The sequence below is a fragment of the Conger conger genome, chromosome 3 (genome assembly GCF_963514075.1).
Source record: "Conger conger chromosome 3, fConCon1.1, whole genome shotgun sequence".
Lineage (NCBI taxonomy): Eukaryota > Metazoa > Chordata > Actinopteri > Anguilliformes > Congridae > Conger > Conger conger.
This window is the reverse complement of record NC_083762.1, coordinates 20952547-20971626: the sequence shown is the minus strand read 5'-3', so window position 1 is coordinate 20971626 and position 19080 is coordinate 20952547. Positions and strand designations below refer to the sequence as shown.

Genomic DNA, 19080 nt, shown 5'->3' with positions numbered 1-19080 from the left:
TTGTTCAGACTTAGCTGTTTCACGCCAGTTTAAAACCTCTAAATCAAACAGAAAAAATGTGGAGACAGACACTGCCCTGTGGAAAGATTGGGAAAATGATTGCAAAATGGGAGCCAAGATGGCCGCCAGTGACCAGGGAAGGGAAAGGGAGTGAGGAAAACACGGGGTCGGTTGATGATGGCTGACGGACAGATGATGGGACGGAGGATGCAGACAGCATGTGGACACGGTAAGACCATGCTCGGAGGCACACTTGGCCTGGTGACACACACTGATTGGTGGGTGTGGTGCGACTCCTTGGGACCGAAGTGGAAGGGCTTGGTAAAGCGGGCGTGGGGGTGTTGGCTTGCAGTGCGCGTGATACAATCAGGTCACTCGGTGCCGGATGTGGTTGGCATTGCATTGATTGGAGTGTATGTTTGTGTGCTCTGTGGTCAGTGCAGATTTGTGCAGCATCTCATGCAGGCCAATCAAATGTGCTTGGCATTCCTGTACTGCAGTTTGCTGCCTGGTGTTCAAGTGATCAAGTACAGTATATTGCACATGAAACAACAGAAATTACAATGTATTATAGACATATGAATGCATTTAAAATTATTCTATTTAATATATTCATATCATCCAAATTTCAAATGATATGCCTAAATTACCCATTTTTTGAGCAGTTTGATAAAAATCGCATTCACAAACTGTTCTTTAATACTAAATCTCAAGTCTACCTGTACAGGTAAACTCAGGTCCAGTGGGGATAGACGAACCAATCAGATAGGAACACCAGGCAGCAGAACAGGTGTGTTATGTCAAAAGGATAACCGTGACACTTACCGCCTCTTCCTGGAGGGCCTGGGGGCCCTAGGTTACCTTTGGGCCCGTGTTGGGGTAGTCCAGGGGGACCTGGGGGCCCAATACTACCAGGGGATCCAGTCAAGCCAGGGAATCCCTGATCTCCCTTAGATCCAGGGAAGCCAGGGCTACCAGGGAGACCAGGAAGACCCAAGTCTCCCTTTGGACCTGAAGGGCAAATAAACCACAGAATCACTAAGGGTATTGGACATGCACATCTACCCTTGAGGACAATGGGAAAGGCAAATATGACAGTAATTCAATTAAATTGATTGGTTACACAACAGGTAAAGTACTAGAACATAATTATCTCAGGTTTCCAAGTGAAGCCAAACACACTAGCCTGAACATTCACAGGGATCCTAAGTAGCTAGGGAAGTCTACACATAGGCAGTGTACAGGGGCATAGCTTTTACTGCAGGGGTTTACTGAAGGAGGGTTGGCAGATAAGTGTGGAGACATCACCTGGTAATCCTGGAAGACCTGGGTTCCCAGGGGGGCCGAAGCCAGGCAGTCCTGCATGAAGAGGAATACAGGGAAGAGGGTGTCAGAGCACTCTGTTACCCCCTATCAAATCAATATGTTATCGGTTTCTCTAAAAACTCTGCAGTAAATCAATGGATCTTTATTTTATAAATAATCCTCTTTTCTTGACATTGAATGTTTAGAATCAAAAGCCCTCCCAGCAGCCTGTACCGTTATGTTGTCATAACAATACTGTAAAAAACTAAGAAAAACTCAGAAATAGTGTACAGTGCATATACGTACCAATGGGCTGTTTAAGTATCATATTCTTGATAAAATGAGCTATATCTCCCCACCCACACACAAAGGTTTCTCTTACCTGGGTCTCCCTTCACCCCAGCGGGGCCGGGGATGCCGTCTCGGCCTGCCTGGCCTTTGTCTCCTGGCTGTCCAGGGGACCCAACACGGCCCGGGTCTCCAGGTCGGCCAGAGGGGCCAATGAGCCCTGGAGCTCCTGGGCTTCCATCCAGACCCTTGGGACCAGGAATACCCGGTGGGCCTGGAAACGGGCCCCATGAAGGCCATGCGTTGAGAATTAAAGACAATAGACAGCGGCACAAACACACACTTTTGTTCATGCAGCACAGTAGTTTGTGTTAACTTTCAAAGCTATCCATCGGCGTATTAAGGTATTTCCAATGAAGGTGAGGGTAAGAGGGAGAGATTGTGAGGGGACTTTACCTTGGAATCCTGGGAGTCCTGATTCACCCTTCAGTCCTTGGTGGCCTGGTGTACCGGGCAGGCCTGGTGTACCTGGCTGGCCTTTGGGTCCAGGGTTTCCAGGGGTTCCAGGAAGACCTGGGTCACCCTGTGAGTTTAGATCAACAAAAGGGAAATTACCTGCCTGAACAGACATACATGTATTAAATACATGATCACCAAGCATTAAGTCCACTCATAATGGAGAATCCCTGATAAATCTGGAGTACACAGCATACCACACTGAATTTTTTGTTGCTGTACCCTTAAAATATCCTTAAAGTACTTATTGGGCAGACAATGATTGGTGCTAACACTGCTTCCCAACAAGGTGACGGATCCAAATATCCTCTTAGCTACCACCGCCACCACCACCTGTGTGATTGTGAGAAGACAACTGAAAAGGTTTTGGACAAATCAGGATGGAACCTCTTCGGAAAACTCTCCTCGAAGGCCTCTAGCCCAGTATATTCACAACATGGACATTTCTCTTTACATTTTAGCTCCTCTTAGGGGTCATTCTTTCTACCTGAGGTAATACAGAAGAGAACTGTGTTTGTACCTTATGACCAGGGCTTCCTGGCACTCCAATTCCTCCTATACCAGGGTCACCCTTTCCACCTGGAATCCCAGGGGTACCTGGCGAGCCAGGTCCTCCAGATCGGCCGGGCTGCCCTGGATTTCCTTTCACTCCAGAGGGTCCTGAGGGAGCACCGGCAAGAACAGTCACTCTTCAGAACAGCTATGTGCAGGCAGTAAGGCAATATGGCAGGTCACGCCACTAAGTTGTTTAGTCAAGGCTATGATGAACAGGATAGAGAGGAGAGCACACACTGACCTGGGAATCCCATCTCTCCCATGTTGCCCTTCGGCCCTGATATTCCAGGGGCACCTGGCTGACCGGATAGCCCAGGGTCTCCTTTTGGACCTGAACATGAAAGACCTAGTTTACACTCATATCCATGATAAACAGGATTTCTGTACAACCTATTATGGCTGTTCTATAATGCGCAATATATCTAATCCCATGCGCTGAGACTGAGAAAGCATTCCTCATAGTTATTAAGCTAGAAGTGTCCTGCAACTCCTGCAGGGTTATTTGTCGGTTTAATGTCGGCAACAGTAGACACATGCTGGAATGCTGATATATCCAATTTGTATCTGATTTCTTGTGTTCAGACTACAATAACTGAATGCTGGATGTATTCCATATCATGTGTCACATAAAAGACAATGTATATAGGGCAAAGGCACAATGACAGTTCACAATACCTGAATATCTGAATGTGCAAATTAAAGACATGATTTATCCCCTGTAACTCAACAAACCTAAACAGTAACATAGCACGCAACAAAACACCAGCTGTCTACAGAGCTCTCCAGTCTAAAAGCATGTTGATTTGCCTTTCTGGACATTTCTGTGTAACACAGGGTTTTGAATAAAGGGAATGTGATGGACAGGTGTGTGAATATTTGTGTGTGTATGTGTGTGAGGAGCTTTGAAAGGGTTTAGGCCAGGGTATAGTGTGGCCTAAACTTTCTATTGTAAAATACTCTATATAAATAAAATGTAAGTAAATTGTGAGTGAATGAGATTGTGTGACTGAAATTAAGCGATACCTGGAGGTCCTGGCTGACCAGGTCGCCCATCATGCCCAGGGGAACCAGGTTCTCCAGAGAGTCCAGCAATGCCCTTCTGTCCTGGCAGACCTTCCAAGCCTGCGGAGTGGAAGTGACACTCATTACCACATGCCCAGATAGGGGAGGAGGACTGCTGCATTATAGCAGAGACAGCAGACTGAAGCTCACTGAGTTAAACATAATTCAGAACAATGTCATGGTCCTCATCGGTATCTGCATTGCTTGTGCTGCGGAGAGAGAAGAGGGCAAGCCTTTGAAATCACACGGGGGATGCAAAAGCTCACCTGGGGGACCTGGGTCTCCCTTCGTTCCCTTCAGCTCTGCAGGGGGAATGCTCGGGCCTGGTGGGCCAGGGATACCGGGGTCACCCCTGTCTCCTTTCAACCCGGGACCACCTGGACCCCCTGGCCGTCCAGGGAAGCCGTCATCACCTAGGTAACAAAAGCATTGTGTAAATGTCCGTGCTTGGCAGTGGCATCTGCGTTTGAAGTGACAGTGAGCATGCTTGTTATAACCTATGTGTAGTTTGGAGTAGTACCTTTCGGTCCAGGGAATCCAGGTGTACCAGGGCCACCAGGGTGTCCAACAGGTCCAGGGGTTCCCATGATTCCCATATCCCCCTTTGAACCTGGTATCAAGATGAGGAGGGCAGAGATCTCAATACGGATACACCAATATCCATCAAGTGCCTCAAAGTCACACTCAAGTTAAAATGGAAAGACTGATACAAAAGACAAGATTGTCAGATATACAAAGCGGCAGGACACATCAAGCAGGCATGCAGATAGGGTCACTCACTATGTAGTAGGCAGCACCGTGGTGTAAAATCCAGCTATGACAAGCTGGTAATTACCAGCTAGCAGCTGTTTCAAAAGCGTGAGCTGGTCAAACCATGTTCAGTATGGAGTTGGTCTGACATATGCATCAGACAGGAAACACAAACACAGACAGAGCCATTAGACGTGGTAACTCACCGGGCTGTCCAGGTGACCCATCTCTGCCTGATGTGCCAGGGGAGCCAGCAGGGCCCATGGCTCCAGGTGATCCAGGGAAGCCGGGGTTTCCTCTGTCTCCGGGGGGCCCCGGGATGTCCAGTCCTGGGTGTCCAGGGTCACCCTTCTCCCCATTCACACCAGGGAATCCTGGGATGTTAGATGACATGACATTAGGATGGCTTGATGGCCTACCAAGCATCTCTTAAACGTTATGACATCTCAGATTCAAGGATGCTATGGATGCTTGCAGGGTGGGATACCTGAAATGTAAGAGCTAAAGACTCATTTTTGAGTATGATACAAAAATATTAAAGGTTAATTATGGTATGAAAAAGGATCAGACACAATGTGGCATGGTCATGCTTTACAAAGCCTTCTCTCTGCTCATTTGGAAACCCCAGTGCCAGGAGAAATCTTATCCAAGAAGGCAGAAGCCAGAATGCCACCTATCCACCAACGTCTGCCCTCACTCATGATCCTCAAAGTACTACTCCTGCACAGTAGATAATGGAGCTGGATTGGCTACAGTACCTTGGTCACCTTGAGGTCAAAGGGCATCCAGTAAGGGACCCCGGGTGTTGGGTCATGAAGGGTTGTTAGGATATTTTGAACAGGATGAGGAATGCCGGCGAGACAAGGGCAAGGAGTGGATCAACTGTTAAAAACGCTCTACATATGCATGTATGATGTAATAATTATTACATAAGAGTTATGATTGCGTTGATTAATCATAATGCAGGTTAGTGTGAGATTTGCCTTCTGTGTGCATGCAGAGCAGGAACAAGCATGATGTGGGGAGGAGGCAGTGCCTGAATATAACAAGACACCTTGCAGGGAAATGACGTACAGGAATGAATTAGCGAGGAAACACATCATTTTATAATATACTGTGGATTGTGGATAATTGTGGATTGAGGAACTGAGAGCTATAGTATTTACATATAACATGAATTCAAAGACCAACACCATTCTGAACAAGCCTTGGTCGCTGGTCTCAAGCCCTGTCTCCATCACAATAATCTATCACATACTGAAGAAAATAGAAATCTTCAGTAAATAAAGTTGTAAATAGTCAACCACAGTTTACTCTCAGCCACATGTGTCAAACCAGATGTAGCCCCACACAATTGTTAATCTGGCCTGCATATCAACCCAGATAATAAAATTTGGCCTGTGAAATAGTGCGGAATGAAGGGAACGCTACGTACTTCTACAATCAAGCTATGCAGCACTGGCGAAGGGAAGGGGGTGCCCCTCCTACTCTCACTGACTTTAACCAATGTTAACCTAATAAACCTTTGATGCCAAATACTGTTTTAATTCTCAACTGGAAGCTTTGTGTCATTGTTGTCAATCGTTGTTAACAGCTGGCAGAACTTGTGTTGCTCTGCTACAACCGTAAACTTCTGACTTGGCAGTGCTCATGTGAGAACTTTTTACTGTCCCCCCCCCCCCCCCCCACTCACATTCCACAATAGTACTACATGTATGGCCCTCGATTGGATTCACAATTCTCTATATGGCCCTAAGTATACTTGAGCTCTAAGCCCTCTATAGTCAGTTACCACTGTTGTAAATATAACAGGGACTGATTGTGACTGGTAGGAGAAAAGTAATAAAAGGGGAAAGGAACCCAAAGTGGTCCTCCAAGTTAAGGGCTCAGTTGCACTATAGATATAATCAAAGAAACACCGTTTTTAAATGTTTGGGGTATGTTTTTGGGTCGTAATTTTATCTAATTTGGTCCTCTTGACCAAAAACATCCATACCCAGTCTGACCTCCTCATAGGTCCAGAATGCTTCTGACAACAGGCATGCCAGACAGTGCTCCTGCAACGCTCACTTAGACATCCATTCAGCCACACATTCATGAACGCATTTGTGACTTAAAATCCCAGTGAATGGTGCTTAAGACATGGCAAGCATGACCCAGTAGTGATATGGTGGCACTTGTAGTGAGCATTAGGAAACAGTGTGACATAAGTTTAATAAAATAGTAAATCAATCAAACTGAAAGGGCTCAGTTACAGACAGTGTGCAGCTTGGGCTACAGCACCAATCATGCAAATAGAGAATCAGACCACCGCACGTGCTCTTGAGTGTGCACAAGAAATGAACAGCATCAAAGAGTAATATACAACATTAGGCATACTTCATATATGACTGCTGCATGTTACATTGGTTTAACATAGTTCTTATTTTAGGGCAGATGCTCTGCAAATTGCAAATTGTCAAATTACTAAAGCACTAAATACAGCCTTACAGGAACAGTTCACTCTGTGGAGATTTATTTTTTTGCCATTATTTCAGAGTGAATGAATATTTTCAACTAATTCAGAATTTTTGTGTGCGATGAAATATATTTTAGATACTTTGTGAAATTTCTGATGACTTGTCTTTATAATCTTTATTTATGGCTTTATAATGGCTGGTGGAGGGGTTTTTGCAAGTTTGTAGTTTAAAGAAATGAACCCCAACCAATTAAAGGATTCATGTAATGAAAATAAATAAATAATAATTACGTAATATACACAAGTAGAACCTCAGGAGACATAGACACAATGCTGTACCAGCTCTTTGGTGTTACCTGAACTGTATTTTACAAACATTGACAGTCCTTATAGCTGCCATCATAAAGCTGGCTGGTATCCAAAATATCCTTAAATCCATAAATGTTTTTTTTGTTGAAACAATACTGAAAAATCAGAAAGTTAACTATCCCTTTTTAACTAATTTCAGTTAACTAATTTTAACATCAACATTAATATTATTCAACATGCAGCTCCTCAAATGATTTAGCTTAGACTGATAAGACAGTGTCAATAGAAATAAAATGGTCACCTACCAGTAGGACCCATAGGCCCTTGCGCACCAGGAAGGCCTGGGGGCCCTGGATGGCCATATGCAGGAGTACCTGGAGGGCCACGAGCTCCAGGGGAGCCAGGAAGACCAGAATCACCTATGATACAAGAAAAGCAAGAACATAAAGATATCACCTCCGATATGCACTGTGCTTATGGGAAAGAGTAGACAATGTCAAGGATTCATACATACCTTTTTGGCCTGGTCCTCCGTCAAAACCTGATCTCCCAGGCTGGCCAGGGGTCCCAGGGAATCCAGAATTGCCCTTTATCCCAGGAAGTCCTTTAGTACCTGGAAATCCTGGAGGCCCCTGGGGTCCTGGTAAACCATAGCCAGGCTCCCCCTAATGCACAAACATACTTTTTAACATCAGCATAACCTTAATACCAAAAAAATGTCCAGCTTTCAGCCTCATGAGCTGGGTTTACTGCAGGGCTCAGAAACAACACCGTATGATGCGCTCCACTGTCTCACCTTGGGCCCTGGGCCGCCTGACTGACCGGGCAGCCCATCCACACCAGGACGACCTGGACCACCAGGAATCCCACTCGGGCCAGGTGCCCCAGGGAAACCTGTGGAAGAATAACTGGGACTAAGATTTAATGTGTCACCCATTCAAGGACAGTGACCAACAGTATTCTTTGTCTTTTAAGCCTTAAGTGCTGTGCTATCCAATGTTAAGGATTAAATAGATATTTCGACAGGCTTAGTTCATCTCAATGAATCAAGAGTCAAGAACAAAAATAAAGCATAAATGTTTTTATGCAAAGAACCAATCTTCTAGTTTAGGCAAATGTGATGCGATTTTTAAGCTGCATATGCCCACCTGCAAAATGTATGCATGTGGATGTAATACTGTGCACAGATGTAGGAATCAGAGTAGCAGCCTCACCTTTGGCTCCAGGAGGGCCTGGTAAGCCAATGCCAGGGAGTCCTGAGTCACCTTTTGTCCCTGGCAACCCTGGGAAACCAGGCTGTCCGGGCTGACCTGGAGAACCTGTGTGAGGCAACAAATAAACCAGAGAGTAACTCCTCTGTGATGATGTGCCCTGTAAAATGGCAGGACTGAGGAAAATGAATTGCTGTGCTTCTCACCTGGACCTCCTGGCAGACCTGGATCTCCAGGGGATCCTCTTGGACCAGGAGCCCCCTTCTCTGACAAAGTTTGACCTGATTCACCTTTCTGGCCTGCAGACAGTTTGGGAAAGTTAGCTTTTTGCAATGCCAATCCAATACGTTAATAAACTGAACGTCTGTGCACTCAGTTACCACTTTATTAGCTAGACCTGTACACCATCTCGTTAATGAAAATATCTAATCAGCCAACTCAATGCACAAAAGCATGTAGACATGGCCAAGAGGTCCAGTTGTTGTTCAGACCAAACATTAGAATGGGAAAGTCATATGATCTAAATGACTAATTCAGTATTTTAGAAACTGATCTGCGATTACAGTTTACATAGAATGGTGTGAAAAACCAAGAGGAGAATGGCCAGACTGGTTCAAGTAGACAGGAAGACAAGAGTACCTGAAATCTCTGAACACACAACACAGCAAACATTGCAGTGGATGGGCGACAGAAGCCAATAAATTCCAAAAACTGAAGTCTAATTAATAACTAATAAAGTGGTCAGCGAGTGTATGTGTTGATAAGGTGATGTTCTCAGACTGAATTGGAACTCACCTGGTGCACCTGGACCCCCTGGTCGGCCTGACACGCCCTGAAGACCTTTTTCTCCTGGAGGACCCTGAGGACCAAATCCTGGTGGGCCGGCTGGACCTTGGTCGCCAGGTAGACCTGGATTTCCTGGCTGTCCTGGGGCTCCACGTTCACCTTTAACCAACTGAGAACCCTGACATAACAAACAGTCACAGGGTATTAGTTTGTAACAAATTAGGTTTTAGTAGCTGTATAGCTCAATGCCGTTAAGCGGCATTTTCCAGTTGCTTTTATTATAAATCCATCATGATTCAAGGGTTCATGAGGGACCATTATTCCTGTCTACAGTCACACACTGGAGAATCCGATGTACTCACAGAAAAACCTTTGGGTCCAGGGGGGCCTTGTGGTCCATCCCTTCCAGGTTTTCCATCCAGTCCTGGTAAGCCAGGCCCGCCAGGGAACCCAGTGTCACCCTTGTCCCCCTTAAGGCCACCAATGGAGATAGCATCTCCTGGTTCTCCTTTCTGACCTGGGATTCCGGATGCACCCTGAGGCCCGGGAAAACCCTAGAAACACAGACACATGTGTCACCATGGAGAAGAACTAATGGCAGGCTGCAACGCGCTTCAACAGATGAAGAGCATAGTAAGCGTGGATGACATTAACAATGGTAATTTCTAAATCGGCATGACAATGTAATCCAGTACAGTGGAATATAAAGTCCACAGGAATATCAGGAAGTATGTCTTTACATAGCATTCCAGGACCTGCAGTAGAGGCAGTGCTGGATAGATCTTGTTTGTAAGTGGTAGGTCAGGGTAGACCGAATGGCCTGTTCTCAACATTACATATTCTTATGCTCACATGTTCCAATGATATTACCTCAGAAGGTTAACACTTCCATTCCAAGCCTTTTTTTCATTGAAAGTGCACACAAAGTTCTCTCATGGGGGAAGTGATTCTTTCTAATTTATGTATAAGCAGGAAGCATTTTTGCCAGGTAGTGTCTTTCCCCTTGAACATTCAGGATAATAATGTTTTCTGAGTAAGCCAAGGAAAGAGATCATGGACCATTGGCACCATGGAGAGAAAAGAACACTAAGGATGCTTACTGGTGGCCCGACCAGACCAACACCTCCTGGGAATCCTCTTTCACCTTTGGTCCCATGGAATCCAGGGGTTCCTGCAAGAGGGACAGCCATCATCACACGCTGAAAAAGTCAGCTTACAGAGCAGCTCATAGAACAAAGAAAGTACGCTTCTCTGGCTTGGTCTATTAAGCAGGAACAAGTCTTACCTGGGGGACCTGGGGGACCAGGGGGGCCAGGAGCTCCAGGGATATGAGGCCCATTGAAACAGTTTATGCAGGTCTCCCCCTTTTCACCTGAGAAATCACACATCACACAATGCTATCCGCAAGAAGGCTGCATTATGGTATACTTATACAGTAAGGAATACTTTGTGCAAGGTTTTAGTATGGTAAACTGAGACAGTGGTACAATGCTAACCTTTCTGCCCTGATTCTCCAGAGAAGCCACGTTCGCCTTGAAGCCCAGGCAAGCCTGGGTCTCCTGGGAGGCAGTTATCACCATCATTTCTATGTCCTGGGGGTCCTGGGGGCCCAGGAGGTCCAGACAGTCCTTGTTGTCCAGGCCTACCTGGGGGTCCGGGTAATGAGACGCCTGGTGACCCCTCATCTCCTTTCTGTCCCCTTTCTCCAGGAATACCAGGCCGGCCAGGAACACCCACAGACCCCTCCCCTGTACCAGAAGCACACAGACACATATCAGGGCACAGGCCCAATATACCAAACCAGAAACAAGGCTACTGGCAGCAGAATATGACTCTGATAAACCAATAACTGATCAATGCAAAAATGTGTACAGCTGCATTGTAAATTAAATTAAAAAAACATTTATTAGACATCAAATTGAACAAGCAAATGGTAAACATGTGGTCCCCACCCCCATGCACTGTCGCCACCTAAGATTTCATAGGGTGAGGGACAATTAGTTTTATCTAATGTTTTAATGGCTAAACATTAGATAAACTTGAAGTAGCCTACTTAGCAAGAATTGCTAGGCACTGTTCAGGAAAAAATGGAACAGCAGCATTTGCTGTTAAGGAATGCCACATAGTTGCTAGGAGAACCTGGCAAAGTCACCTTGTCGCTATATGTCGAGACAATCCAATAGCAGAAAACGTAACATCTCATGTCCCTACTTACTGCAGTAGTTTACTTCACAGCTAACGTTACCCATTACCACCATTTAGCAGATGGTCCTATCCTGAGCAACTTACAATGTAAGTACAATGTACAATGTAAGTCGCTCTAGATATGGCCGTCTAATGCATTTGCCAATATCACCTGATATGAGAGCCAAGAACATTCCATATCGGTGTGTACAGAAGAGGGGACTAACATTAAAACACCATTTGCATGTTAACAACAGTAACTAGCAAACCAATAAGCAAAGTACAAATTCTATACCTACACATTATACGGACTATAATTTGCATTGAAGGATACTAGCTCAGTGCGATGCGACATCACTGCTCTCGTGCTTTTATAATATGCAGCAAAGCATAACACATCAACTTCATTGGGGCCGTCTTTCTAAAGCCTAATAAAATTAAAATAGTTTAACCTGCTGATTAAAATGGTGCTTGTGTTTGATTTGTTGCCAGTACAACACAGTTATAAAATGTATATGTTCAAAAGTTGTGGAAAATATCCCATAAAATCATCTGAACAGTTCGTTCAGTCCATGTTATATCACCATTTATCTGTAATCTAGAAAGAATTTTAAGAAAGGACTTTTCTGGCATAAGGCGTTTATACCATTGTTTATACCATACCATTTGCAATTTTCCCTTAGTCCTGATGAATTCCGTATGCTGTTTGTTGTAAAATGCATTCTCTACCTGACCTTGTCAAGGTGGCACAGTACATCTGCACAGGCATGATTGATTTAATCAGACACCATTGTTTCCTTTCAATGATCACTGGTGCTTCATCAGCCCCACACAGACATATACACTGCTTATCTTTCCCAATATATGCTCGCCTGAGAGACCCTCACTTTGGACTCATTTCCCACTCACTGTGGACCACTGCATATGGTCTTTCATTTCTGGTCTCACTGTGGAGTCTCCTGGTTGTCTCTTTAAAAAAAAGCTGAGTTGCCAACTGCTACTTCTTTTCACTCAGTAGCCCACAATCTGTGCATAAAGGACCAAAGCACACCTGCCCCAGGGAATGAGCGATATGAACTACTTATGTCAAGTAAGTATAAGTCCTATTTGACTGAAAAATAAATGTTAGGCATGGCCTTTGTATTTGTTCTGGATCAACTATTCTTCAACAATGATCTGACACTGCATTTTTTGCAGATTTGCTACCCAGAAGCTGGAAACAGCGCCACTCTTTGGGATATAATTTGAATTTTATTTGAATTTCAGCACTCACCTGGTATCCCTGGTGGTCCGGGAGGTCCAGTAAAACCTGCAGAAGAAGAACAAGGGCAAAAATCACAGCAGGCTCAACCTCTTACTGTATCTATTCATATACAAATATTACCAGATACATACTATTCAATAAAACTGCACATCTGGCAGGAGAGGATAATACCACACACTGTCTTTCTTGGAAACATTTAAGTAATGCCACATGAATAAACTCTTGAATTCTTCATAAATGTTTTGAAAGCATGTGTAAATTAAGACTTCATTTTATGACTGTAGATGGTGTGCAATAAGGTCACTCAACACTATTCTCATTTCCTCAGTTGAATAACATCATGATATGCAGTCAAATGTATTTTAAGTCAAATTTAAGGGCAAAAGTAGAGTGAATGCTGTCCATTAACAATGGAAAGAATTCATTAAAAATGCAAAACATGTTGTAAAAACGAGAGGTGCAACAGTAGTGGAAAACCTGATGTACTGTGTCCCTCCACAGTCAGTGTTGAGGAGCATATAATATTTAATGAAATATGAAGGTGAAATGTCTGCTACTACATACCTGGTATGCCACGGTCTCCTTTGTGCCCAGGGTACCCTGGGAAACCCTTGTCACCTTTGGGTCCCACTCTGTTGAAGTTCGGTCCACTCAGCACCTGAAACATTGGACATTTGTCTCACTGTTAGTCCATGTGTTAGTCCCCATGTTTTGTGGTCCACGTGAACATACAGATTTATATGCAGCATCACCATGCATAAGATCAACACTGATTTAGTAGGCTGAGGTGGAAAGTTCAAGGGTCGAAGGGCCATGTGTTTTTTTTTCCACCCGTGAACTCAGCCAGCTGATTTCACTAATGAGTTCTGTACTACTTAGCAAAATATAATACTGGGGAGGATTTTTCCTTTCTGAACCCGGATTGTCCACCTCTGTTTGTAGGGAACAACACAACAATACACAATATCAAGAAAAAAGGTGGAATCGTGTGTAATATTGAGGATTATGTAATCCTAGATACCAGTTCTTAAGTGACACTCCTCTTAATGTTTTTTCTGATATCAAAGGAAGGGCCACTCACAATGAAAGAGTTTCAGAGTGAAGGTGGTGAAAAAATGTGTACAGGGGTTGGGAACATGTATTTTTCCCTGGATTATATGTAAAGGTCCACTTCATTGTGCCACCCTTCCCACTGGCCAGTGTGATTACAATAAACTTTCAATTTCTCCACGAAAGTGGGACCTCCACCTGCTCTCGCCTTGCTGCTGCTGATTACAGAAAGGCTCCGAGCATGCAAGTCCACACACTCACTTCCATTCAGCCCTTTCCTTCTCTGCTGCACTTGAATAGGAGCGTGTAGCGTAGCTCCCATCTCCTTTCCAGTGCACTCCCTTCGCTTTTGTAGCCAGTGCACAAGTGGCACACATGGAAATCGGGATGGGATATCATTTCACTCCCCAGTCTGCGGGGTTGTGATTTGGGTATTCGAGGAGTAAATGTCCTGCCTGCACTGCCATCACTTTAGAAGTTTAATTATAAATGATAAAAATATAAGCTTCATATTATAGTCTCATGTAAAACTCCTAGATTGAAATAGAAGATTTTGTAACTGACGACTATATGTATGTAAGAAACAGAAACAGAGAGAGAACACTTACCGCCCCTGGAGGTCCAGGGAAGCCACGATCTCCCTTGTCACCCTGGGAGTGTGATAATGATTAATACACATTTTCCAAGCAGTGGTAACTACATGTTTTTGTTATCTTTTATTCATCCAAAGCAAGTGCTGAAATGCGAAACAGACAGTAGTCTCACCCTCTCGCCATCTCGACCTGGATGACCTGGCTGACCTGGTTCTCCTTTCTGACCCTGTTAGAGAGAGAGATGGATTAAAAATTGAGGGAGAAAGATTAGATCAAACAAACAAAACATATCATATCTAAACAGAACCGCTGGTTTCAGACGTCTCACCGTGAATCCTCCTGGACCTGGGTCTCCATCTTTGCCTGGCTTCCCCTGAGATATAAAACCGCAGGTTAAACAAAAAGGTCTAGAACTTTCACCAACAACACCATCACCATCTGTTCATCGTTTTTTCTTAGCACTAGTCAAATTTGCACACACACACAGGAGCAGTCAGCTGACCATCAATTGCTTCACAGATTCAACTCTGAGTTCATGGTACTCCTGATCAGCTGTGGATCAGCTCTGGAGATCTCTAGACTAGTGAAAATAATCTAGTGCGAGTGAAGTGGTCAACCTGACCGGTCCTGGGTGTCTGCACAAAGAGGAAAAGATAAACCTGCAACACTCACCCTTTTTCCTGGTTCACCGGGCTCTCCTTTTAAACCTTTTGGACCACCAGAAGGACCCTGGAAACACAGAAGAATTGTCTTAGGAGAAGCCAACGGTCAACTGCCAATTGCTACACATTGCAGGCATTGCTCACTAAGGGTACTGGTTCTCCCCGTCATTTCATCCATCCATCCATCCATTATCTTAACCCGCTTATCCTGAACAGTGACGCAGGGGGGCTGGAGCCTATCCCACCATACATTGGGCGAAAGGCAGGAATACACCTTCAGGTCGCCAGTCCATCGCAGGGCACACACGCCGTTCACTCACACACTCACACACTCATACCTATGGGCAATTCAGACTCTCCAATCAGCCTAACCTGCATGTCTTTGGACTATGGGAGGAAACCGGAGTACCCGGAGGAAACCCACGCAGACACGGGGAGAACATGCAAACTCCGCTCAGAGAGGCCCCGGCCGACGGGGATTCGAACCCAGGACCTCCTTGCTGTGAGGCGGCAGTGCTACCCACTGCACCATCCCTGCCGCCCTCCCGTCATTTCAGCAGAACATAATGATACTTTTTATGTTTTTTTATATTTGCAGTTCATATATTTGCAGTTTCACAAGTTACATTTATATTTCGGGTAGCTGTAATTCAACTGTGCTTAGTGTGAAGTACAGTGATTGGTAGTTTGTACAACTATGCTTTCAGAGTAGTTTTTATACAGTAGGATGATTACTATGAGCAGTTTATTTGGATGTCCTCTGATTTGACTAAAATGTGAAAAATACTGTATGTGGGAATTCTTAAGAAATGACTCACAGGAGCAGGCAGTTATTTCAGTATTTTTAAACTCAAAACTCAGTTATTTGAACTCAGAAGTAGAGCAATATGTATGCAATATGCAGCTTTTCATACAATAATAATATACAGTAATAATATACAACTAATGTACTGTATATGTAACTGAGTGTGGTACGTACAGGAAGCCCGGGGGTGCCCGGCTCACCAGGCAGTCCTGGAGGTCCCTGATCCCCCTGAAATAAATGCAAAAGCCATTTTATTTGATAATCCATTTTAAGATATAATCACAAAATAATATATGCAAAATATGTTGCCTAAAAACCACCCTTGGTCGAAAGAGGATCATTGAAGCCATCTAGTGGCCTTTGTAATAGTATGCAGTTATACCATTTTCTGCAGTGCCATCTAGTGGCATCCTCTGGGAATACCATAATCATTCTGAACTGCTTCTGTACAGTACAGACATAACAAGTAAACAATATGATTTCTGTACACTGAAAAGAAAGAGACTGAATGAAATGAAATTAAAAACACTAAAATCTAACTCACTAACTGTTCATTTAAAAAGCTTGGACTTCAGCTATGCCTCAATTCTACCAAAGCAGAATATAGTTTAACCCTTTGCTTGACATTGACACATCCACTTTGAGCACAAGTCTGGGGTGGTGACGTCGGGTTCTACTATACCTTTTCTCCTCTCTGCACCTCAGAGGCTGTTGGCTTCTTCTGTTCTCCAATCAGTCCTGGCGGCCCTGGGGGTCCATTAAGACCCTGTTCACCCTGCACACACATACACGCGTGTCACCTGGAGCCAACACACTGACACAGCACTCTGACGCAGGCAGGGATCTGTGAGCAGAGCCTACCTTCTCTCCTTTAGGTCCTTGGAAGTTTAAACCCATGTTACCCTGCGTGAGAGGGAGAAACGTGTAAGAACATGTAGCAGGCAGATAAAAGTGACAGACACACAAACAGACATTCAGAAACATTTAGAACAGGCATGGATTTGTTGAAAATGGAGGGGTTGTGTAAATATACAATATGGAATACAATGCAAATATTGATTGATGAATCATGGCAAATTATACAGATGGGTGGGTAATTGTGGAAGTTTAGAACAAAACCTTACCTTGGGTCCTGGGAGACCAGGAGGCCCAGAACGGCCCTGAAAAACAATTGCAGGTAAGAGCGCTGCGAGGTGATACAACATAAAAAGTTTACATAATGGACTCACAGAGTGATGAGTCCAGAGTTTTCTCGTAGTCTGTGTGTGAATTGATCAATGATTACTGCAGCAGGTGAGGCCTGTTCATCGGAGGCTGTTTTGTAAATTGTGTGGCCAGAGGTCAAAGGTTAAGGTGGGATAGGCTACTGCTCATTGAGATGGCATACGGTATCAGGCATGACTAATAGTATATGGTGCTGATGAACAAAGCATATGTTACTACAGCCCTCACAAGATAAAATGGGACGTGTGTCATGTCATGCCAGGCCCTCCGAGGGTATTAAGCTAGGTTAACCCCTTATGCACGTTACATCTTCCTTTACAGACGGATGTGACCTGCACATTACATCTCCCTTAACAGACGGTTGTGACCTGAACGTTACATCTCCCTTAACAGACAGATGTGACCTGCACATTACATCTCCCTTAACAGACAGATGTGACCTGCACGTTACATCTTCCTTTACAGACGGATGTGACCTGCACATTACATCTCCCTTAACAGACAGATGCGACCTGCACGTTACATCTCCCTTAACAGACAGATGCGACCTGCACGTTAAATTTCTTTCCCTTAACAGACAGTTGTGACCTGCGCGTCACATCTCCCTTAACTGACCGATGTGATGCCAGCATTGCATTTGATCATATGCCTGTTGAAATGCATTGTGATTCCTAGGCCTTTCTAGGGGTTTCTATAGGTTGCATTAGCCCATAATAGGTAAAAGGACCAGTGCCTTGTAGGTTGCTGTACCACAAACTGTTGTGCTTCAGGGATCTTCCCACTGGCCAGTGTGATTACAATAAACTTTCCATTTCTCCACTAAAGTGTTTTGTCTTGGCAACTTCCTGCATGTTCCTGACTTTGATTCCACAGAAAGGAGCCAGTAGTAGAAGAGTAGAAATAATAAAGAATAAAGAGTTCCTGTTGTACCTCGTAACCGCGAGGACCCGGTGGCCCAATTGGACCAGACAGGCCTTGTTGTCCTGGGTTTCCCTGAAATAGACAACAATGATGAGTCCACCAGCCGAACCATGCACCAGTGTTAATTCAACAGTGAAGGAAGGGTTAACAGACAAGACAACTTTTTCGTTATCTGGAATACTGGTCTGAGGGCATTTCACAATATAAAGTTAAATATCTAACTGCCCAGGATATACCCTGCATAATATTCTGAAAAAATTAACTTAACATTTTGTGTTTTGCATTTTGCAAAGCTCAGGTTGACATGTTTGGTGCGCATGGAATTCACAGTTGAGGCCTAAACTGTCACTTACAGGAACCCCTGGGAGGCCTGGTAAACCAGGATCTCCTTTCTGCCCAAAGCGATCAGCTGAGATGACCTCACCGGGGTCGCCCTGCAGAGGCAAAGGGGAAAATTTAAACACCACCACAGTCACAGATAAACACCCAAGAAATGAAAATGCCCCCTGGCAGTGGAACGGCTGAATTAACACCAGGATTTCAGAATACCTGTGCCTTAGTCAGAACCACAGAACCACTACAGGTTGTACAGTATGTTCACTGACGTCTTTACAGAAGAAAAGAACACAGACAGTTGCTGAAGGCAACATTTTATTTTATTTTTTTACAGTATTTTTAACCATTAGTATGTTAAATCTTTTCATGAACAGTTGCCAGTCAATCAGATTCGTTTCTTTGGCCTGAACCAGCCTTTTTTCACACACAACACATTTTGAACATTCTGAAATCTAAATTATAGCTATAACCTACACTGTCATAGCACACAAATGTAATAACTGAAATGTTCATTTTAGCTCTGTTTAAAACACTTGAGATGAGCAGTTTGTCTCTCAAAGCCAAAATTTGAATGTCAGTATCAGATATGTTTTAAATGTATTTTTACATACAAACATTTCAAAAGGCTCATATTTTTTATAGCATCTGGAGGACTAACAAATGCAATGTAAAAACTTGCCTTAGGACCTGGTAGACCGGGGGGACCCTAAGGAGATAAAATGGAAGCAGTTGAGCAAATCATATTTAAGCTGAATGTGAAATTATTTATTGGTGGAAGAGAATATGTATCGTAATTTACTT

At 44.1% G+C, this 19080-nt stretch overlaps 1 protein-coding gene across 1 annotated transcript in view; it reads right to left on the bottom strand.

The window, feature by feature from the left end:
- Positions 1–19080, bottom strand: part of col4a5 (collagen, type IV, alpha 5 (Alport syndrome)) — a 59264-nt gene that overhangs the window by 10701 nt on the left and 29483 nt on the right. The window contains exons 8-40 of the mRNA XM_061233631.1: positions 18959–18985; positions 18297–18377; positions 17953–18015; positions 16923–16958; positions 16660–16701; positions 16481–16573; positions 15973–16026; positions 15004–15060; positions 14660–14704; positions 14504–14557; positions 14347–14388; positions 13253–13346; positions 12698–12733; positions 10737–10988; positions 10526–10612; positions 10341–10411; positions 9603–9794; positions 9250–9418; positions 8661–8753; positions 8458–8562; positions 8040–8137; positions 7758–7908; positions 7549–7662; positions 4683–4850; positions 4247–4336; positions 3993–4139; positions 3688–3786; positions 2906–2995; positions 2630–2769; positions 2050–2176; positions 1688–1867; positions 1309–1359; positions 826–1011 (exon numbers count right to left, since the gene is read on the bottom strand). Of these exons, the coding sequence (XP_061089615.1) occupies positions 826–1011; positions 1309–1359; positions 1688–1867; positions 2050–2176; positions 2630–2769; positions 2906–2995; positions 3688–3786; positions 3993–4139; positions 4247–4336; positions 4683–4850; positions 7549–7662; positions 7758–7908; positions 8040–8137; positions 8458–8562; positions 8661–8753; positions 9250–9418; positions 9603–9794; positions 10341–10411; positions 10526–10612; positions 10737–10988; positions 12698–12733; positions 13253–13346; positions 14347–14388; positions 14504–14557; positions 14660–14704; positions 15004–15060; positions 15973–16026; positions 16481–16573; positions 16660–16701; positions 16923–16958; positions 17953–18015; positions 18297–18377; positions 18959–18985 (3334 nt within the window). The remainder of the gene's footprint in view (positions 1–825; positions 1012–1308; positions 1360–1687; positions 1868–2049; positions 2177–2629; positions 2770–2905; positions 2996–3687; positions 3787–3992; positions 4140–4246; positions 4337–4682; positions 4851–7548; positions 7663–7757; positions 7909–8039; positions 8138–8457; positions 8563–8660; positions 8754–9249; positions 9419–9602; positions 9795–10340; positions 10412–10525; positions 10613–10736; positions 10989–12697; positions 12734–13252; positions 13347–14346; positions 14389–14503; positions 14558–14659; positions 14705–15003; positions 15061–15972; positions 16027–16480; positions 16574–16659; positions 16702–16922; positions 16959–17952; positions 18016–18296; positions 18378–18958; positions 18986–19080) is intronic.